The sequence below is a fragment of the Theobroma cacao genome, chromosome 7 (genome assembly GCF_000208745.1).
Source record: "Theobroma cacao cultivar B97-61/B2 chromosome 7, Criollo_cocoa_genome_V2, whole genome shotgun sequence".
Lineage (NCBI taxonomy): Eukaryota > Viridiplantae > Streptophyta > Magnoliopsida > Malvales > Malvaceae > Theobroma > Theobroma cacao.
In genome coordinates, this window is record NC_030856.1 from 8,499,393 (window position 1) to 8,522,641 (window position 23,249).

Sequence of the window (23,249 nt, forward strand, 5' to 3'; positions counted from 1 at the left end):
ACTCTCTTACTCTGTTTTCCTTTCCTTTTCTCTTTCTCTCTTTACATGTGCTTCGCATTTAACCTTCGATAGATTTCGTTCTTCGAATTTCCCTAGCATTAGCGGTTTCTCCAAGTCTCTGGCTTCTCGTCCACTTTGCAGGGTTAGTTTTCTCTTTCTCTTTCTCTCTCGATCTTTTCTTTTTCTGTTTGTTTTGTTTTGAGTTTGAGTTTGGAAAACGTGATCAGTTTTGTGTTACAAATTTCGAAAACTTGTCATACTATTCGCTCGATTGTCATATCTTCGTTTTGTGATGCTTTGTTCTTTTTAGAATTTGCTTGAGAAACGAATTTTTTTTCTTTCTTTCTTTCCTGCTCTGTTTGGTTGCTGTGAAGCGAGGGAGGAGAAATTAGAGTATGTCGAAAGAAAATTTTTGAGTCCTCGTTTCAATATTGAGCTTTCCTATTCTCTCCAATAATAATAATAATAATAATAATAATTATTATTATTATTATTTGATTTTTTTCTTGGATTCCTTACTTTGAACTGTTAATAATACTGTTAAACGCTGATCACTTTTTCTTTAAGTAAATTTCAGTTCTGAGTTGAAAACTATTACTAGTATCTTTTATTTTATTTGTTTGTTTGCATGATATATTGTTGTAGGAAAGAGTCTCATTCATTAAGGTAACATTGAAAATTATGTGATGTAAACTTATTATTATTATTTTATAAATTTTTAAAAAATAAATCATATTATCTTATTATTCATATAATAAAACATTATATAAAAAATTTAGAAAAAAAATTAAAAATAGCTCGAGTAGACTCGTTATAGATATAATCATATATATATATATATATATACTAGTAGTATTTAAAAAGTATTGTAGAGTGTTAGACTTGGTGAGGTAGTGTATAATTCAGGGTGAGTAACTTGAGTCGAGTATTAATATATTCAAACTCGGCTTGATATACTACTCAATTGCTTGAAGTCGAGTCTGACTCGACGGTGATTGAGTCGAATATTAGATTTTTTAATATTTTCAGTTTAGTGGCCTGCAGAGCTGGCTTGACTTTCTTAGATTTTAAGGCTGCCATAAAGCACGAGACAGGTTCATTAATTTAATGACAGAAGGTCTCTGGACTTTACTCATGTATGTGTACTGTTGATACTTAAATTTCTAGAACAGATGGTTGAAGCTGTTTAATGAGCAGTACGGATTGAAAGGAATGAAAATTACCACTCTGGTTTAAATTCTGCTATTTGCAGATGGGAGTTTAATTGTTGTGGGAATTGACACTGAAAGCATGTGGCTCAAGGGCAGACTTCATCCCAACGTAATTGAATAGATGAAACTAGGTGTATTTTCATTTGGAATATATCTGATTTAGAATTTATGTGAATTTGAAGAAAGTTGAACATTAACTCAGGATACAAGTGAGGCACTGTAGATTAGCAAAAACAATTGCTTGAAGATATAAAATTAAAATAAAGGATAAGCACAATAAGCAGTTCTATAAAAGCTTTTCGCAGACTTGGTCATTAATGTGGTTCTGAAGGAGCTAGCATTTTTCAGCAGTTAAATCATAGCTGGCTTTTCAGCCAATTGAGCTTGAGACTTCCTATTTCCAAATAGCATAAACTGCGAGAGGTATGAGACCCGGGAGATTGTGATGTTAATTTTTAACTACCCTTTTAGATTTTGCAGTATAATTTTAACTTTTGGAAATCAGCTCAACAATTGTAGTTTAAGGACTATACACCAGAAGGGATAGGGCCAAAAGCATTAGTGAATAAAATGACAATTCTTTTTGCAAACTTGGCTATTATGCTCTCATCTAGCCATTCTGAGAATGTGGATAAGATGACTCTAATTTTAGTTGGTCGGATTGCAAGCAAGAGAGTAAGAACTCCGATGGAATTGAAGTATTTACGTGTCTTCATTTGGTATGTAGAGATGCCTTCACTCGTTAGACTAGAATAGTATATATTCCACCTGCAACAACCTGAAGTGGAAAATCAGAAACATCTGCAGGTTGAAAAAACAGAGCACCATTTCTCTTATCAACTCGCTGAAAACTTGAATGGTGAAATCATAATGGAGGTAAAGCTACATTTATCTTCTGCATTATATGTAGTTTGAGTTTCTTCTGTTATTCACTCTGTTTTTCTCTTTGTTAGCTTTTGCCATATGTTACTCAAAAATGATTTTTCCTATAAATTTGCTACATGACTAGCAGCATTGCAGAGAAAGGCCTTTGTAAAAGTTACCGTCTTATAAATGGGTTGGAATGTTGTTGTTTAACGTGGTTAGATCAGCAGATCTATTTCCAGGAGAAAGAGAGGAAAATGGTGAGGAATTTCAGAAACAGAGTGTAGTAATTTTCTCCATTAGTCTCATTACAAAAAAGCTTCTTAAGAATTTTGTCAAAAAACTAGCTAGCCAGCCCTTTGTTTGAATCTCATTTTTAGACGTTTTGCGAGAAGATATTTCCTTCGGGCCACATTAGATGTAAAATTCTTTCTCAGGCCCTAACATAAAATTTCAGAGATTCTTTTACGGTATTTTGACATGGCTATGAGGTCACTGTTGTTCCACGAAAGTGTTTGCCAGACTGGATGGCTAGTATCATCTCATCAGGTGATTTGGCCAAGGTCCCTAGGCAAGCAAGGAGTCTGTGACATAAAATTTTACGGGACCCACTAATTGTGGGTACCAACCCTTCATGCATGAGTGACAAATTTAATGGCTCACTGAAAATTCCCTGGCGACCATGTATATTTCCACGGGCTTTCACGCTGTAGGATCCCTATCTCTCTCTCCATCTCTGACCACTAGCAATAATACCAACTCCACTTGCCTTCGTTTAGCAGAGAAAAGAGCAAAGCAGCATGCAAGTCCTTTCTGTCAATTTCTGGTCTTTGCTGCATTTCCTTTTCTCCCTCTCATTGATTTAGTCACATGTATTATGGTTCTTTTTGGGAACCTGTCTATCTTTACTTTTTATTAGGATATCATTCATCATTCAAAATGATATTTAAACAAGATATTTCTGTTTGCTCATTGTTACACTTTTGAAAACCATAAGGTGCTTCCTTCTAGCAAGTCAATGAAGGTCTTCCTTACTTCCTCCTAGACCGTAAGTAATGGCATTTATTGCCTATCTGTAGTACTAGTATTAACATTTTTAGCAAGAAATTTCTTTGCTTGTGTTTTCGATATGCTGAATCTTAAGAATGCATTCTCTTAACTGTTTCTGTAGTTTCTTTCCTTGTTTCCTTTGACTGCAACTGGTTACCTAAGGTTTAGTGACAGAATGACTTGATTTGCATTTGGTGAATTGTTATTCTAGCAAGTCTAACAAGTTTTATGCTTTGAAATACCATATTATTTCTGACTTTTTGCTTGGAATATGCAGAACGTCTTACCAGGTTAGGTGTCTCAGCCTTCTAATCATACAGTAAAAGTTGGTGGCAAATCATTTTCCATCATCAGGTTAGGTGCCAAATAGATTCCTAATATTTACTCTCTGATAATATTGCTGAAGCCGTTATCATTCAATCTTTCTTTCAAAGAATTGGATTAGAAATACGTGCAGACCAAGCATTTGTTTGTCTCTTTGCTGCTTTACTCCAAAACATGTCCCTTCTTGGGTTGTGTCAATGTCCAAGGTGGGAAAATGTATTTTTATTCAGAAATTTCCACTAGGCAAATTGAGAAATGGTTGCCCCATTTGTTTGTTCTCCCATAGGCCAAATTTGCCTTTTCTGGTGCCTGCAGTTGAAGGTTGCTAGGATCACCACTCAAGGGGTACCCGTAGTCGTAGCTCCTCCACTCATCAGGGCAGCGGTTAACATGTCATCGGCAATGAACATTTCTCATTGCTTTTGTTCTTTGGTCTATTCAAAATTGTCATGATTTAACTGACCTAAATGCACCAAAGAAAATTGTTACCGTCCTTCGGGTTGCTTAATTTTCCATGCAGTTGCATATCATTTCGATAAGGTGCATTTTTTAGTTGCTGGGTCATTGCAGTTTACTCGACTTCATTCCTCTTTTGCACGGAAGGGTATAACCAAAACATCACATTTCCCTTTATGAAGTACCATTTTAAAATCATCAGAAAACCTTTTCTTGTTCATAGAGAATTGTAGAATTACACCAGGATGATTTGATAGGGGTATAAAAATGGGTAAAATTATTAGAAAAAATAGAAAAATAGTAAACACGGATGTTTTAAAAAAAATATTACCGAAGTTATTGCAATAAGATGATTTAGGATAATAGCAGTGAGATTGACAGTAATGCGAATGGTTTCCACGGTGTGTTACCCGACTAGAGCCTTTAGAGTGTTGTGTTTTGAGTAGAGGTAGGATCAACACAGCATATTAAAGAACAAGCATGAACAACAGAGCAAGTTAAAGTATTTTTTTCTTAACAATTGGCTCTACTTCTGATATGCATTGACTTAGTATATACATAGCAAAGACTTAACAAGCTTTGAACAGAAGTTAGGCACAATATTTCATACTAATTCTTACATAAGTCATTCCCTAAACATAGCTGTCATAAACTTGATAGTATGTAGCTGTTATAATTCAAAAGTAACTAAGAATAGACCTTCGGTTAATAACATGATTTGAGAGGGTCTTCAATGCAAGTCTTAATTCAACATAAAGATACTTAGTACGAGGCGTAAATTGTTGGAAATTTTTCTTTCCCAAAAAAAAAAGAAAAAAATTATAAGATAATGAATGTGTTGAGTATAATGATGACCAATTAAATGTAGTACAAAGTTGAAAAATCTGGAATGACTCATGATTATCATGTATGGTGCTTTTCCCGTGCTTACTCGTGCCACACATGTTTTCTAGGTGTACTAATTTATTTTTTTTTTATTTTATGTGTTTTGTTTTGGAACCGATGATATATTGAAATCTTCGTATCAATTATACATTGTAACATACGCATAATCATAGACTAAACAAAATGTTTCTCCCCTTACAATAAGAGCATACTTAATTTGACCAACTCAGTTTTTTATTTACTATTTCTTTGACGTCTTTGAAATTTGTTGGTTGTTGCATGGCACTTCAATTTGGGTACTGTTTTGATTATTAGGATTTCTTGGTCAATTATGATGAATTAACCACGTGTTTCCCTTTAAAAGAGGGATAAGAAAAATTATGTGTTTCATTAAAACTGTAACTTACATATAAAAGCCGAAGATTTGGGTTGGAACGAGGTGTAATGATGGGTAACGACTTTATTTTTGAATCGGATTTTTTTTTACTTTTAATTTGCATGCATATGTCAACGTTATTACTTTCTATCTGCATCTCATCAACTTTTTTTTTTATATATTTTTAATAGTCATTAGTCACTTTCTTCCATATTACACGAACTCCAAACAGTTATGTACTTGTCAGATTAGTTTTTCTTTTTTTTTTTTAATGTGACGGCTCTTGTTTTCTCTCTATTTTTCGTTCTAAAAAATGCCTTCGTTTTCAAGGGGTAGTACATTCGATATCTCGAGCCTTTGACAACTGGAGTAAAGGACGCTGGGTAAAGCCTAAATCTGAACTTTTGTTTCCTTGCTTTGAAAAGAAAAAAGCGATTAAACTTTTGTTTTCGTTGTTGTTTTTAGAAAAAAGGACAAGCTTGAATATTGAAAATAATAAGCAAAGAGATTTGATGGGTTTTATTTGAATTTATTTTAAAAATACTTTTCATATATAAAGTGTTTTTAAAAATAATATTTTTTATAATTTAATTATTTTTAATTAAAAAAAATTAATTTTGAATAAAATTATTTTTAATAAAATCAATCTATTTATTTAGATTCACGTATCAAATCGACTTATATCTTTTGAGCTTTTTTTATCAGATCATTCATCTCCAAAATATTTTTCACAAAATTTTTTTTTTTAAGTATTTTGAGTATTTTGAAGTAACTTTTGATATGCGAAGAAATTTTTTTGAATTTTTTGAGCATTTTGAAATGATTTTTGATATATAAAATTTTTTTTAAAAATATTTTAAGTATTTTTCGTCAAGTAGATATATTCGTTGATTATGTTGTTAAATGAAATATGATGTATTATTTGAAGTTATTGACTTAGTTAAATGAAATTTGGTTATTTTGATGGTTTTTAGGCATTACTTAACTAGATTTTAAGTATTGTGTGATTGATTTTTAGATGTTGTGTTTTTTATTTTTAGACATTACATGGGTGGTTGATAAGATATTGTGTGAATGATATTTAAGTATTATACAATTGATAGATAGGGTATTGCGTGATTGGTTTTTAGTTGATTGATTGATTTTTAAGCATTGTGTGACTTAAACAATGCTTAAAAATCAGTTACGTAATACTTAAAATCAGTTATACAATGTCTAAAAATTAATCTCACAATACTTAAAAATCAATGATACAATATTTAAATATCAGTAATGCAATGCCTAATAACTAATTGATTTACTTATTCACAGTTAGGTTTAAGTTGTCAAAATTATTCAATATTTTAATTTATAAATATGTCTAATCAATTTTAACTTTTCAACTTTGAGACTCTATGAATATAAATCAATAAATTCAAAAAATTAAAACATATACTTTGATGTCTTTTTGGGATAGCAAGAAAAAGCTAGATAGTGTGATAGGTAGTATTTGACAAAATAAAAAAATTAAAATTTAATTTTAAAATTTTTGTTTGGATCGAGGATAAAGAGAATTGAAATTATTTTAATTTGTTTGAAATTGTTTAAAAGATATTATTATCAAGTTATGTCAAAAATTAATTAAATATAATTAAAATTATAATAAAAGATATTTTTAAATTAGGTTATGAAAAGGGTTAGTTTTTACAATTTTTTTGTTTTATTTTTTTTGAAAATGACAAAAATTTAGCCTTTGTGATTAAGGAATAAAAGGCAAACCTTTTTCTACAAATTGTTATCTTTCCAAAACAAAAAATATACCCAAATAAATCAAAATTGAAGCGGTTCAGATTTTATTAGAATTTTTATTTTCCGATAAGACCAGGAAAAATGCTTATACGGTCTTACCCGATGAGGACCCACCAAGAAACGTGTTGGAAAAAGCAGAAGATTGATCCTAAGTGCTTTCGTCATCGAATTTTTTTTTTAGTAATCATCATTTAAATCCTGTATTAAATTAGTTTGTTGATTGATTTTCGCATTTTTTTTCTTGCATATTCTTCCGAGGTTTGTGTTAGTAGTATTTTACTACACTTTTCTGGTTTAATGTTGGTAAAAAGGCCTTTCTCTTTTCAACTGCATCTTGTATTCTCTCTGGTGTCACCTGCAGCTGCATGGCTGGCTTTATGTACCGATATAAAGGTTTCACAAGAATTGTGTTCCTTCCTTACTTTTTCTCTTGCTATGATAAACCTCTCCCACCCACAACTGGGCTCTGGAAAATTCGTTCTCTGTCTCATTTCCTCACCACCTTTCTTATCTAATCTTGGCTGCTTCAGTCTTACTCAAGACTAAAGTCAAGTATTGTAGCAGAAAGCATAACTAGGCCAACTTTTCCATATAGAAATCTTGGTTTTCTGCTTGAAGGATTCGGTATTAAAGGTGGAATTCGATATTTTCTTGTTTCACTTTTTGCTGTTTTTAAGTATGTTAAAACTATGTTAAGGCAGATTCTCTTAGTTTTACTTAAACTTTCAATGTTATATATTAATCTGAATGATGGGTTCTTGCGGAATCTTGAACAATGAAGAGAAACCAGGGAGCCCTGTGGATGTTATTTTCTCTATTGCTTCTGCTCTGCTAATGTGCCTTTCTTGTTATTTTCCCTTCTTTGGCTCTTTGACGACGTCTATTCATTTTCCATGCTGGAGTCTGTTCAAAAAGAAATTTTGGGCTTTAATCAATTAGAGTTCCATGGTAGACCCCATTTTTGCCATAAATTCTGTGGATCCATTTTCTTTATTATCATTGCCTCTTGGTTTTTTTTTTTTTTTGGTATCTTGTTTAAAATTTATTCCATGAAATTTAAGCGATAAAAAGATTATAACTGCATTAGAAATCTTAATAACTTGTTTTACAAAGTCACTGGCAGCATAATAACGTTTCCTTGGTATCTAAATTAGGGAAGAAACAGTTTTTTCTGTGGCTTATTGTGATTGCTGAATACTTAATTTACTTAAAACAAAAATGTAGGACATACAATTGGACTGAGAGCTCATAAAATTGGTATTGGCGGTTGGGTTCTAGAGTGAGCGTATGCCTGAGAACAAGTACAACGGTAATTCGACCCATATACCAACTCGTCTCGAACGCCTCTTGAGGGAAAGAGAACGCCTCTTGAGGGAAAAAGAGCTAAGGGAGCAAAGGAAAAGCAGCAGGGCTTCCCATTCAAATGAGGTGATTGATAATCATAGGGGGGTTGAAGTATCTGAGAATGGCCCACGTTTTAGAGAAGGTGACCACTCTGGGGTTGCTTTGGTCGAACAATACTTGGAAGAGGCTGCAGCTGCAAGGGCACTGGTTGAGGGATGCGAAAGACCAGATGGAAGGCCTGAAAGGCAACGACTGTTGGTAGTGGCCAATAGGCTTCCAGTTTCTGCAGTTAGGAGAGGTGAAGACTCATGGTCTCTGGATATAAGTGCTGGAGGTCTAGTTACTGCTCTATTGGGTAAGCTATTGACTACCTTGTGGACTTGGTTCATGTGTCAACATTTTTACATCTTATAGGAATCTAATCATTTTAGATTGAATTTTCCAGGTGTTAAGGAGTTTGAGGCAAGGTGGATTGGATGGGCTGGCGTAAATGTTCCAGATGAGATTGGACAGAAGGCACTTACTAAAGCTTTAGCTGAAAAGGTATTTAGTTGCCCTGGAAAGATTCTTTTTGGAATTTAACCTGATTATATGTGATATAGGCCATTTAAACTGAAGGCACTTATGATTGCAGAGGTGTATCCCTGTCTTCCTTGATGAAGAGATTGTTCATCAGTACTACAATGGTTATTGTAACAACATCTTGTGGCCTCTTTTTCACTACCTTGGACTTCCACAAGAAGATCGCCTTGCTACCACAAGGAGTTTCCAGTCTCAGTTTGCTGCATACAAGAAAGCAAATCAAATGTTTGCTGATGTTGTAAATACGCACTATGAAGAGGGTGATGTTGTCTGGTGCCATGATTACCACCTCATGTATCTTCCAGAATGCCTGAAGAAATACAACACGAAGATGAAAGTTGGTTGGTTTCTCCATACGCCATTCCCTTCTTCTGAAATTCATAGGACACTGCCATCCAGATCTGAGCTGTTGCGTTCAGTTCTTGCTGCTGACTTGGTTGGGTGAGTTTCTGCTGAATTGTTGCTCCACTGAGAACAATTAAATCTTTCTCCTGACTTCTGTTATTCCACTCTTTATTACCATGTGTGATCTGTTTTACTCGTTTAGAACATAAGTTATCAATCTATCTTGATTGATGAAATCTGAATTTTCGTAGTATAGCTGGATAATTTTTAGTAATAGCCCTATCTAACCCGCAATTTTGCTATGTCAATGATTTCCTTCATGCGTATGCCAGATCCAATGTTTCACAATTTTGAGTGGAACGGTAGACCTTTACATTGGTAGTTCTATTGCACTCACATTTTCTTAGCCTTGTTAAATATAATGATTTTAATCTGCAGATTCTCTAAGTTTTGGGCTGTTGTGGAAATTTGTTTATTTAAGTTATTATAAGTAACATGTGCAATAGTTTAAAACAAAAAAAAAACGAAAAACAAGATTATGTGGTTACAGAGTTGCATGACCTCTGACAATTGAACTTTCTGAGAATCTTCTTCAAAAAGTGATGTTAATTATTGAAGAAAAGTTGACAAAAGAAAAACAAATAATCCTATATTCTTAAGATGTTGTTTGGACTTGAGATGGATTGGGTCTGATTCTTATAGATTTTCATGTTTTATGAATCATTTGACTTTGAATTGGTTAGTTCCCTTTGATTATATCATCTGAGATTGTGTTCTTCATGACTTATGTCATTATTTTCCTGGCCTGCAGATTGACAATTATTTATATTTTAATTTTTTTTCCTTCTTTTTTTCCAGTTTTCATACCTATGACTATGCTAGACATTTTGTTAGTGCTTGTACTCGAATTCTGGGACTTGAGGGGACACCTGAAGGGGTTGAGGATCAGGGGAGGCTAACTCGTGTTGCTGCTGTATGTTTGAATTCCTTTCGAATTTTTCACTTGATTGTTCCCATGCCTTTATTTTCTTCCCAGCCTGTTGCATTTTGGCCTGTACAGAAAATATTAGTATTAAAAGTGTTTTTCTTGCAAAAGAATTGCAATTGAGGGTTATACTTATTTTTGTGGTTCTTTAATTGATTGAAACTTCAGTTTCCTATTGGGATAGACTCAGATCGTTTCATACGTGCACTTGAGCTTCCTCAAGTCCAGGAACACATCAAAGAATTAAAAGAAAGGTTTGCTGGAAGAAAGGTAGATGCTGTATTTACTTTGTGGCATCTGTATATTCTTCAATTTTGTCATCCTACCTCCTTTTTAAGCGAATACCCATGGTATAGTATGATTTTTATCCAATTCTCTCTACCACCCTTTGCTCCAAATGCACCCTATTTCCTTATCCGTTTTAACCGAAGCTCAAGGTAGCTTATAGGAGCTTAAAATTGAACTCCAGCTGTGTATTTTTCAGTTAACCAAGTTTAACTGGCTTGTGTCTGGCTCCATTGATCTATTTTTCCCTTTACAGTCGAACATTTTCCGTTCTTTCTCACACACACACTCACACTTTCTGTATCATCAACAAGACTTAGAAATGTTTTGCCTGCTTATCGATACATGTTTGTGGATCCCTATGGAATGGAAAATTTCTTCCTTCTATTCTTTTTTCTTTTTGGTTTCAATAGAAGTCTTTTGTAGCCTTTTATTGTGATTTTATTATTTTATTTGTTCTTCAGTGTGCTTACTTGAAACTGTCTGGACTTGCCAGGTAATGCTTGGTGTTGATCGTCTTGATATGATTAAAGGAATCCCCCAAAAGATATTGGCATTTGAAAAGTTCCTTGAGGAAAATTCTACCTGGCATGAAAAAGTGGTTTTGCTGCAAATTGCAGTGCCAACAAGAACTGATGTTCCTGAGTGTATGCTATTTCCTCACCTCGTTTGTCTTGTTTCTAAGTATGGTGCTCTAAAAATGTTTATGTATAAATCACATGTATAGCATATATCTGGAGTTAGTGTTTCCTTTACAAGATAAATAATCCATCCTACCTAAATTGCTGTCACTATTATTTTCTTAATATTCTTTTGACTTTCATATTGGGTAGTAGTTGGTGGGTCTTTTTATCTGTAATCTGCCATGTGATTGTGTATTTCCTAACCATGGGGGAACCGCCTGATGTTGCTCGCTGAGTAAGTTTGACTAAGCATATCAGTTAGCAAATATAAGCTTTAAAGAGAGAGGTGCTGGCTACAACATGAGCTGTAGATTTTCATTCCCTTGCCATACTGAATATGAATCTGATATCCTTAATTGCATGCCAAAATAAGTTAAGAAATGTCAACTAATTTATAATGCTATAATTTTCCTGGATGATTAGCCCTAGGTCTGAACTCGGAACTAGGAGATTTTGTAGGAGGACACCTAACCGTTCTGTCTTTGTATTTGCTGGAGTCAAGTTTTGACATTTAAATCTTCAATTCTAATTCCTCAATCCCTTACCTGATTTATATTTTGCTTTCTGACCAAAGTTGAAGCATTCTGCTCTCTACAGTGATACGGACTCTTTAAGAAAGTTCCTTCTGTTTCTTGGTCCAATGAAAAAGAATTTGATATGGTTTGCTATTGAACGCTAGAAGTGTATGCACAAGGAAGGAAGATAATGTTATAAACTTGTCTAGCAGATTTCCTTGGAGCACTCATGCATGCTTGACTTGGCCATATTACCGTGTTTCTTCTTCTCCTTGATTTCTTGTTTTAATTTTTTTTAATGGCGAAATCATGTGGAAAAATCCTGATTACATGTTTGGCTGAATGTAATCATTTCTTTTATCTTGCTGTTGTCACAGACCAAAAACTTACAAGCCAGGTTCATGAAATTGTTGGCCGTATTAATGGTCGATTTGGGACATTGACTGCAGTTCCAATCCATCACCTGGTCCGTCTTTGAAATCCTTACTTGATAATTAATGCTTGGGATGCTTAGTTTGTAGTATCATCTTTTAGCGTCCTTGATGCATTAATTTGAATAAGTTTTCCTGTAAAATTTTTGTTGCCTTATATCTTAACGTATTCTATTTATCCTTTTGTCATTCTTTATTGAACATAATGTAATATATTAGAAATGGTCAAAAACAGCAGAGTTGCTGTTGTTCAGCTGGGGGATAATATGGAACATCTTGACAAAGTAAATGTTAAAAGAGTAGCACTTTGTTTGGGAGTTTGCATGGAGGAGAGTAGAATAGTGTAGAGGAAACAATTCTCCTTTTCCTTGTTTGGAAATTAGAGTAGGCTTGAGGATTTATCGTAATTGAGTTTATCCAAAATCAACAGTATGCCCCAATTTTGAATCAATACTAAAATAAGTTTTGGGTGATATTGTTCATGTCCAAATCCTCTATCCAAGAACTCAAAAACACAGGGCAGTACTTTTGTTCTCTTTCGCTCTATTCTCCTCTCCTCTAGTCTCCCCTTCCAAAGATGCTGTGAAAGTTGACTATAAGTTTTTGTAGGCATATTCTCTGTCCTCGTAGTTTGGTTATGTAGTGTTGTGCCTTGGGAAGATAGGTACTCAAAATTGACAAAAACTTTGAAATGCACAGGAAGTACTTGCCTTTTGTGGATTCTGTGAGAGAACATTATTCAAACTTTTATTGTTATGTGAAGTTGCAAGACCTAGAATGAGAATTATTGATGTACTGGAGAATGATATACACTATAAACGAGTTATGATGTCAAAATTTCAGGTTGTGTATTTTTATGGTATCCTGAACTATAATGTATCTTAATTTGTTATAATTTCTTAGTTTCATCTGTGGGTTTCTACCAGTGTCTGTAGTTTAGCCTGTGTTCTCACACAGCAAGATAGATCGTGTTTTATGTTTTTTTTTTGTTGTCATTAATTTTTATCGACTGGGTAATCTTCTAATGCATTTTTTCTGTGTCTACAGGATCGTTCTCTTGACTTTCCGAAACTCTGTGCATTATATGCTGTTACGGGTACTGATTCAATTGGTTTCTTTTTTATTCTTAAATTTGCCAAATCGGGGGGTCAACTTACTAGCCATGAACTGCATTTACAGATTTTGTTATGAAGTTAGTGTTTACAAACTTTATCTATCATGTTTTATGGGTCGAAACAATTTCAATCCTGCAACCTTAAAAGTTAAGCTTATTCCCCAAGTTTTTGACTGCAGATGTTGATTGATGTGATCATAAATTAGCAAATGTGGTGAATAGTATCTGCAGAGTCTTTTAATTATTTCTCAGTCTTTATTCTATGTGACATGTGAACATTTATAGAATATTGGCTTCTTTGCACCATGTGGAGCTCATAGGGTGATAGTAAGTTGGTTATGAACTTTTACTAATTTATTCTAGGATATGGCCTTCTTAGTACTAAAATTTTCATCATGCTGTTTTTCAGTTGTGGTTTTTTTGTCTATAAATATAATGGATGAAATTCCCTCCTTTCTTCAGATGTAGCACTTGTCACATCTTTAAGGGATGGCATGAACCTTGTCAGTTATGAGTTTGTTGCTTGCCAAGATGCAAAGAAAGGGGTCCTCATTCTCAGTGAAGTAATTACTTACTACTTAAAGTTTTCACTGCACATTTTTTTGGCTGAATGAAACTAACTAGTCCACTGTGCTTGATTTTCATGTTGTATCTTATAGGTTAATGAATATTTGTGTTATCGGAACTAATGATTACAGTGCTTTCCTTTCGTTACTGAAAAAGTTGTTTCTAATTTTTATATCCTTGATGCATCTTGCAGTTTGCAGGTGCTGCACAGTCTCTGGGTGCTGGAGCTATCTTGGTAAATCCTTGGAACATCACTGAAGTGGCTGCTTCAATTGGCCAGGCTTTGAATATGCACCCTGAAGAAAGGGAGAAGCGACATCGCCACAATTTTCATCATGTGACAACCCACACAGCTCAAGAATGGGCTGAAACATTTGTAAGGTATGTATATGCTATTTGTGTCAAATTTTGAATAAATATTTTGTTTTTTTTTCTCTCTTGTATTTAAGAGTTCTGAAACTCTCCAGAGTACATTGATCATATAGGTCAGGCAAAATTTACCTCAATATTAATGGTTAACTAGTTACATTTCTTTTTTTATGAAAAGCGTTAACTAGTTACATTTCAACTTTCAACATACATTTGAGTGTTAAAATATCCCTGCTACATCCAGGTTTGGATTTTTTTTTTATGAAAATCATGGAAATTATATAATTACTGTCAAAAACAATGTTTTGCTTTTAAAGCTTCTCCAGAAGGTGAAAGTTGAAGCAATTATGCTTTTCTCACATGTTCAAGTGCATGTAAAATTTGGGAATCTACTGCACTTGTTTACCTCTTTGCACTATGGTCCTTCTTCATGTTTATACAGATGTTGATATGGTTTGGCTAAGGTCAAACCTTAACCATTCGCTTCGCATTGATGTACAGTATGACAAGATGTAATCTATTTTCGAATCTACTTAGCAGCAACCTTTTTTTTTTTTGAATCAGTCACATAGGAAACTAAATTGCCAGGTTTATCTTTCTAACAGATAGATGGACAAGAAATGATTTTGATATGAGATTTTATTTATTTATATATAATTAAGTTCATTAAAAAATTAATAAGTTACTCAGTTTCCCAGTAGTGATGATTATTACATTTCCCTTTATTCATGTGGTCAGCCCATTTTGCTTATTCGTTAGCATTGGATCAATACATAGGAGAAACTGAGGTTTTCTTATCCCTGTTGGTTAACTATGGGTGTTTGTTATTGCCAAGTTGTGCCTCTTCACCTACTGGTCAGTTGCTTCTAGATTAGGTGCCTTAACAACCGTGTAAATGCTAGAGATTTTAGATGCAAATTCTTTGTGTTCACTCCTAAGATCAATACATTAAACAAATGAAGTAGAAATCTTATCTTTTTGTACTCATTAAAATTTATGTGTCCATCTTGTTGTGCTAACCATGTCATATAAAAATTACCAGGATTCACAGAGATTTGAGTTTCTGTAACTACTTTGCAGTGAACTGAATGATACCGTTGTTGAAGCTCAACTAAGGACAAGCAAAGTGCCTCCTGAGCTTCCACAAAATGATGCAATGGAATGTTATTTACAGTCTAGCAATCGATTGCTGATACTGGTATGTTTGTTTGATCTAGAATCTTAAGTTATCTTAAAGTGCCCCTCAGCTAGAAAAGCCATTATTCAAAGCATGCAAATATAAGATACATGTGAAGCCCATGGATGTCAACAATGGCTGCTTTGTTGAATAACTATTATTATTTGCATGTGTCTCTATATGATTATTGGATTTGGATGAGCTGGTGCATAGGGCTTTTCCTTTAAGTTTATGTATCTTCTTCCTTGTGCCTGTATTATCACCATCACATTGAAGTGTTAAGGATGATTTTGTCTAGATGGCTGTTTCTTGTATGTAATACTATTGCAATTTTCTTTAGCCTTTCTAGCAAAGCAGATTGGTGCACAATATTGTAGTTCTTTAATTTGTTCTTTGGTTTAGCACATTCTAGAACTTAAACCAATGACAAGTAAAATATTTACTGAAGTTGTTTAACAACTGGATTTCTTGTTATTCGATTAAGAATTAGTAACAGGTAAATAGATATGTTACTAGTAAGCAGTGTAACATTGCTATTTCTGTTTTAAAGCTCTGATGAAAATATGTGTTCATACTTGTAGAATTTAGTCAAGGAACTAGGGTTTTAGATTCTATTGCTGAACAATTTCAAATAAGCAATCTGTTTTTAAAAAGTTTTCAACAAGAGCTAGAAGTCATCATTGAGATGGGAAAAGGGAGTCACTGACTATTTGCCTACTATTGGGAGTGTCATCAAAAAAGTTTAACATGAATGATTGGTGAGGAGATACAGTAGTCTGTTCTTTTTCTTTCTAAGGTGAGAATAAATCTTCTGCTTTCATTCTCCAATGGCTGGAATAATTTTTGCTGTTTTTCTCATCACTTGATTTTTTTGGGCAGGAACTAAGGCTACCAAGGCCATTTGACGCTTGCATTATCTATGAGAAATATTATGATTAAGAAGTTGGAAAATAGGATTAATATCCTTTTAGATTCACAGTTACTATCCTCTCCCATGGGGGTTAACTAATATTTGGCATTTTTTGTTAGCATGTTTCATATAATCTAATCATTGCCATCACCTATTATTAACGTGGTAATCTCAAGTTGTCTACTTCTGCCGGTGGTAATTGTGTTTCTTATTTACTGATTTTATTGATAAATCCCCTGTGCTAAGTCCATCATACCTGATTTTCAACAATTTGTTAGCTCTATAGTTTTCTTTTTCCCATTTGATTCTTTTCCTGGATGCATACTATGCTTTCCGTGTTGTTTCCCTCATCTTGGGGATGGTGCAAAACTCAGGGTTTTAATGCAACATTAACTGAACCGGTGGATACTCCTGGGAGTAGAGGTGATCAAATCAAAGAAATGGAACTTAAATTGCATCCGGAAATAAAAGTACCCTTAACAGCACTCTGTAATGATCCAAAGACAACAGTAGTCGTCCTCAGTGGGAGTGACAGCCGTGTCTTGGATAAGGTATGCTTGGATTTGTTTCTTTCCTTTCTATCTAAACCTTCGCTTGTTCTCTATCAAAACCAACTGATTGCTCTCACAGAACTTTGGGGAGTATGACATGTGGTTGGCCGCAGAAAATGGGATGTTTCTACGCCATACAAAGGGAGACTGGATGACAACCATGCCAGAGCTCTTGAATATGGAATGGGTTGACAGTGTGAAGGTAATTGTACTTAATGTACACTTCATTGAGTTTGTCTTTTCCAGCCTTATCTAATGATGCTGATGGCATCTTGGCAGCATGTTTTTGAATATTTCACAGAAAGAACACCTAGATCACATTTCGACTTCCGTGATACATCACTTGTATGGAATTACAAGTATGCAGGTAGTTCGCTTGTTTGGTTTCCTAGTTTTTTGCTTCCTTAATTCCAGCCGTGTCTGTCTGTTTGTCCCTTCTTCATGTTTTCTTGTATGTTATTTTGTCTGTAGACGTTGAGTTTGGAAGAATTCAAGCAAGGGATATGCTGCAGCATCTCTGGACTGGCCCAATTTCTAATGCATCTGTTGATGTTGTTCAAGGAAGCCGATCAGTTGAGGTGCGAGCAGTTGGTGTTACAAAGGTAACTGCTTTTTCACCGTACATAATTTTGTCTAATTTACTTGAATATTTTTAGTTTAATGGCATTGGAGATGCCTGCTTGCCTATTTGACAATTTCATATTAACTCAGGGGGCAGCTATTGATCGTATTCTAGGAGAGATAGTTCACAGTAAATCAATGACAACACCAATTGATTATGTCCTTTGTGTTGGACATTTTCTGGGGAAGGTAATATTCTCATCAATCTTGAGACAAGCATATTCTTATTCAAACCATGTGAAATACTTCGAGAGGTCTCGTATTAGTATACGTTGTTAAACATACCTTTTTGGAAACAAAGCAAGCTGAACTCCTCTCCTGATTTTTTTTTTGGGTTAATTTACTTGTTATTTTAGGACCTAAGTTAACACTTTTGAGGTTTAAGTTATGTTCTAGGATTGCAAACAAACAGGTTTAGGCTTGTTGGGTTTTTTTAAAATCTTGTTGGGAAGTGTAATGTTTCGCTTTAGTTGCTAGAAAGAATTGGGAGAACATGCATTGAATTGAAATATCCTTCTTGTCCTTTACTGACGAGATAATTTCATCACTTCACCAGGACGAAGATGTGTACACCTTTTTCGAGCCAGAGCTGCCTTCTGACGTGACAAGTATAACAAGAACCAAGCCAACTGACGGGCCAAGGTTACCTGCAGAGAGAAGAGCTGCTTTGAAGCTTCCAGCAAGCAGAAGTGGGGCAAAATCATCTCAAACAAAGACACAGCGACCACAGCCGGCTCCTGATAGAAGAACTGGCAATAATCATAGTAGTGGGAGTTTGCGGCGTCCATCACCGGAAAAGATTTCCTGGAGTGTACTCGATCTCAAAGGAGATAACTACTTCTCCTGTGCTGTTGGGCGGACTCGCACATGTGCTCGATATCTGCTCGGGTCATCAGATGATGTTGTCTCATTTCTGAACAGACTGGCAAATGCCTCTTCATCATGCAATTCGTTTTCAGGTTTACATGAGTAAACAGGAGTCTTCCTTAAATGTTGGGGACCGATCCTCCACCCTTCTCAGAGCAACTCTCCGGGCTGAAGAAAACTCTTGTTAAATCACTTGCATAACAGAAAAGCTTAGTATTTTTCAAACTGAAATTACATGAACCACAGCATTGTTGTCAGTTCATAGATGTTGAAGGAAACCAATTCTATAGTGACAATTCCTGCATCCAATTAATTACACAAGCACAGTTGTTTTACTAGCATTTCAAAGCATTTGAATGGTATTCACTTGAGATTTTGATAGAACACGGTATATGCTTCACATGCCAACTCTAGTATCCAACCATGATGTAAAGGAAGATAGGCTATGGTACAGAAATTATTGACTGCTCAACTGACATGAATTCAACATATTGCTCAAGAAAAAAGTATTTTCAACTTTGTAAATGATTAAAAATTTAAATATTAAATAGTAATTAGATTATTGTTATTAGTAATTAGATTATATGTAAATTATTGTATTTTAATAGTTATACATAAATATTAAATGTTTGGTATGATTATAATTTTGAAATATAATAAACAAAGAATTCTCAATAGAAGTAAATTATTTTCAAAGGAAAGTAGATTCATGGAATTATAATATTTTTATGTATATACATAAAAATAAAATTTTATTACAAATTTATTGTAATAATTGAAAATTATAAATGTTAATTACATGTTTGGTGCTTGAACTATACCGAAAATATCGATTTGGTACCTGAAATACAAAAGTTCATTTTTAGGCATCCAACCTTTAATCGCTTGAACGTTTTGCACCTTTGACAAATAGTGTTAGTCAACGAGGGGTGATGTGGTAAAAAAAATCAATAGAACTATGTCACATGTCAAAAATATCACATAATTTTTTATTTTATTTTTTAAAAAATTTCTTTTTCATTTTTAAATTTAAAAAAATAAAAAACTGAATAATTAAATTAAAAAATTTTTAAAAAAAAATTTAAAAATAAAAATAAAAATAGGAGAATGTACGTCTTATGAAATTGATATTTTGAAAAGGAAAATGATTTATTGATAAAGTGAAATCAAAGTAATTTAAATTTTATTTTTATGTTACGTCAAATACTTTAATGAGTGGAGTACACGAAGAGTTTTGCAAATATTATTATAATATAGAATTATAAAAATGTTACGGATTCAAGTAAGAGAGAATGTTATCAAATCTTTATCGATTAAACAAAAGAGAATTATGAATTTACAACTAATTAAATTAATTTTTTTACGTAATTAACATGTGTTTTTTATTAATTAATAAAATATTTTACATAAGAAAAAAAAATTTTATTTTTCAAACAAGTCGAACCAAATTACACTTATACCCTTAGGAGTTTTTTATATTTTAACCCAAGCCTACCCATTAGTGGGGCGGGCTCGTGGGCTAGTCCTCCTCCCTTCATTAAACAGAGAAACGCTTCTGTCGTCTCAAAGTCTCACTCCCAAGCCTCAGCTTACGAGGTAACGATCTCCGGTGGCTGCACACTGCAGGTAACCCCTTTTCTTGCTTTTCGCCTCATTTCCCACTTTCCATTTGCTCAATCTTCTTTGGTATCTCAAGCCAATTTCCTATCTTTGCATTGAAAAGTAGAGCTCTTTTTAGATAAGGAAGTATATAGATAACATCTAACCGGGTTACTGTTGGATGAAATGCTTCCACGAATAAGAGCTTTGGCAAATGCATTGAGTTTAACTGCTCATTTGTTAACTGGGTTTTGTCTTATTGGGATTGCTTCCAAAGTAAGTTTGTAAGCTTGCGAAATGCCTATCATGACCATAAAATACATTTAACTTTCTTTTTCATACACATTTTAGGGTGTAAATATATAATTATAGGAGGAATTATTGAGGAAAGTGCTCCTTTTAGAAAAAGATTTTGTGATCATGTTATGTTGCTAAGGGGTTTTGGTAACTTGATTAATTTCAACTGATACACTACTGTTGAAATTTTCTTGCTTTCAATTGCAGGTGGTTTTTACTGACAGAAGGTTAATTTCCAAGGCAATGAGTTGAGAGTTTTATCTTTCAACTTTTATTTTTTTTATTTGCGGATAAAGCTTTGAATTTTCTTTTTCTTTTTATCATTTCTTGTTTTTTTGGAAGGAATGGTTTTATTAGGTACTACTCAACATATTAGATAAGTAGATCATACCATCTTCTAGGTGACATGTATAGGGTTAGTCAAAACTCATTTTCATTTCAAAGATGGTTGCATACATTATCCCGTGCTGGCCCTTCGGAAACCTTGAAGAGAAAGGTTGCTGAAATGGAGAAGATGAAGAAAAGGAGGAACCTTAAGAAGGATCAGTTGTTTGTGGAGGTTCCAGAATCGAGATCGTTTCTTGATACAGCAACACTGCCAATGGTTCTTGCTGTAGCTGGAATTGCACTTTTTGCAAAGCTGCTCATGATGGTTTGTTCTTTCAGCCTATGTTTTTTTAGGAATTCTAGTTTGTTTAATTCCCGTGGTTGGTAATTTGATGATTGCTTTTAGTTGGTCACTTAAAGAAGCTATATGGATTCAATAGGCTGCCCTGAAGGTGCAAAGTCAATATCTTTTGTTGTTATATATGGAAAATGCAAATTTTGAGTAAAATAACCATTTCTAAAAGCATTTACTTCTGGAAGGTTATTGTTAATTCGTAGTTCAGAGACTTTATAAAATTTCTTATTGGTAATGTGTGACTCTAGCTAACCCACCAGACTTCATAACTTCATTCTGCACGATGGCGGAATACAAGGTATCAATAGGAAATAGAATTTGGATCCAGAAATCACACACCAATTATAAAATTCGATTTGGTGAAGATTTTTTGTGGGATCTTCAGTCACGTAATCCTCTTGCCAAAATGGAAAAGGATAAAACCTCCCAAATCACTTGTTATTACACATCAATTTTTTTGTTTCCAGGCTTTATGAACATGTATCATCAATTCCCTCTTTTAGTACTTATTACCTACTTAAGAGATCATGCAATTGATATTTTGTCCACTGGCAGCATGATGAGTCAAAGTCCCAAGAACTGATTGAGCGCAAAATAAAGAATGCTCCTCCTGGACAAGGCACAGTCAGGATGCTTAGTCGTGAGGAGTGGGAGGAATTTCGAGAAGTGAGACCAAGAACTCCTTTTGAATCCAAGCTTGCTCGTCCAAATGCAAAAATAAGAACCGGAGAACCATTGCATATGGTAAGCCAAAGAACTATGTGGTACTTAATATTTTTGATGGATGAATATTTGAATCTGTTTTCTGTCTTATTGATGGTAATATCAAATACCATATGCATTATGTTTCTCTTTAATTATTGTCTTGCTACTTAATTTCAAACCTTTTCCCCTACTTATGGCCAAAGTGTAATACATTTATCCAAGTGATAATACCTCTGCTGCAAATGATTTCATTACCTGATTCTTCCTTATGAATTTGATATTCTTTTTCTTTTTCTCAGAAACCTGTGTATAAGCAACAAGGAATTTCTGATCTTGTGTTTCCTGTCACATTGATCATAATCTTCTACTTATTAAGAGTCATAGTTTGACTTTGATGAGTGATAGCAAGCTTTCGATTTGTTTTTTAATTAAATTGTAACGTCATACTTGTAACATAACTGCTTGTTGCAAATTTGTGAGGGGAAAGCGAAAGCTTTACGCTGTGTAAAGCTTTATGTTGAACAATTGACAAATATCAGGCATGTAGGTGCAGCTACTTGGCTTTACAGCACGTGGTACATGTTGTTCACTGTATCAATGCTTGTATCTCTATTCCTCTTGTGTTTTCTCTCTCTATGCCTTATCCTATTAGAAGCTTCAATCTTACTGTATAAGCATCAGGCACTCATCAAGTCTCACTTGGTTAATTCTTTTTGTCGTGCCCTTTTTTAATTGCAGTTGGACCATGGCATGGTGTTGCAAACAGCTTTTAATGTCTGTGTTGAATGCATCAAAATGATTTTCAAAATAATGCACTAGCTAATAAACTGCTACATGGGCCTGAATGCTTGTCATGCTGATTTTCTTCTTGTATGTAGGAGGACTTGAAGAATTGGACAATTGATGTTCTCACAGATGCACTTACACGAGCTGAAGACTGTGCTAATCGCAAGTAAATGTAATATTAGTCAAGAAGCCCATTCACTATTTTTGCCCCCCTTAGTACGAACACTATTTGTCAACTGAATTGAAAACCTTAATGATTTTGATGCCTAATGTGTGTAATTACACATATCTGTCTATGGGTATATGGTTCGAATGGATTAACATAGGATCAAACTGGGGCCGATGAATTTATTGGATCTTTAGCAGATTTATAGAAGCATATAATGTTTAACATTGTATGATATCAGCTTGGTTTATCCCAAAAAGGAGGATGAACTCTACATTTGTACAATTTTGATTTCTTTTAAATTTTAAATTATCATTAGTGTTATCCCAGAAAGAACTAAGTATCATTCAGTATTTTGATATCTTGAGGTTGCTTCTACAGTTAGAGCAACATTGAAGTTCTCATTTTGGAGATTTGAATTTAAGATACAAAGTTTGAAGTTTTTTCCTGTGGATGAGTTTATTTTAATGCATTATTTGGTTTCATTCACGTAAATGTCAATTATTACGTGTAAGTAAATGTGATTGATTTACGTGGTGGAAAAAAATGCATCTGGAATTATCAGTGTGTAAGTCCACAGCTTGATGGTAAGAAATAGGTGAGAAAGGATGTTCATTTTGTGTTTCCATTAGCTTTACAAGTTAATGAGTCGGTCATGTGCGAAAGAGTGGCATGTTTCCCATCTCCTAAAGCGACCTTCAATTGGATTCTTTT

The 23,249-nt window shown here is 34.0% G+C and overlaps 2 protein-coding genes across 7 annotated transcripts; both read left to right on the forward strand.

Moving 5' to 3' along the window:
• LOC18594403 (alpha,alpha-trehalose-phosphate synthase [UDP-forming] 1) lies at positions 1 to 18,681 on the forward strand. 6 transcript variants are annotated; one of them, XM_018124837.1, is made up of 19 exons: positions 1 to 142; positions 3,403 to 3,479; positions 8,179 to 8,653; positions 8,744 to 8,841; positions 8,933 to 9,321; positions 10,084 to 10,198; positions 10,379 to 10,480; positions 10,992 to 11,142; positions 12,071 to 12,159; positions 13,172 to 13,220; positions 13,701 to 13,801; positions 13,999 to 14,186; positions 15,255 to 15,372; positions 16,636 to 16,812; positions 16,892 to 17,014; positions 17,092 to 17,179; positions 17,284 to 17,414; positions 17,524 to 17,622; positions 17,990 to 18,681. In XM_018124837.1, the coding sequence occupies exons 3-19, from the start codon at positions 8,242 to 8,244 to the stop codon at positions 18,404 to 18,406; spliced, it is 2,847 nt and encodes a 948-aa protein (XP_017980326.1). In that variant the 5' UTR covers positions 1 to 142; positions 3,403 to 3,479; positions 8,179 to 8,241; the 3' UTR covers positions 18,407 to 18,681. The 6 variants fall into 6 exon arrangements, with proteins under 6 accessions (XP_017980326.1, XP_007022005.2, XP_017980330.1 ...); XM_018124838.1 differs by lacking the exon at positions 1 to 142 and adding an exon at positions 2,019 to 2,087; XM_018124839.1 differs by lacking the exon at positions 1 to 142 and adding an exon at positions 3,099 to 3,123.
• LOC18594405 lies at positions 19,804 to 22,859 on the forward strand. Its single transcript, XM_018124915.1, has 4 exons — positions 19,804 to 19,926; positions 20,404 to 20,848; positions 21,434 to 21,622; positions 22,462 to 22,859. Exons 2-4 carry the CDS (start codon positions 20,603 to 20,605, stop codon positions 22,537 to 22,539), a joined length of 513 nt encoding a protein of 170 aa, XP_017980404.1. The 5' UTR covers positions 19,804 to 19,926; positions 20,404 to 20,602; the 3' UTR covers positions 22,540 to 22,859.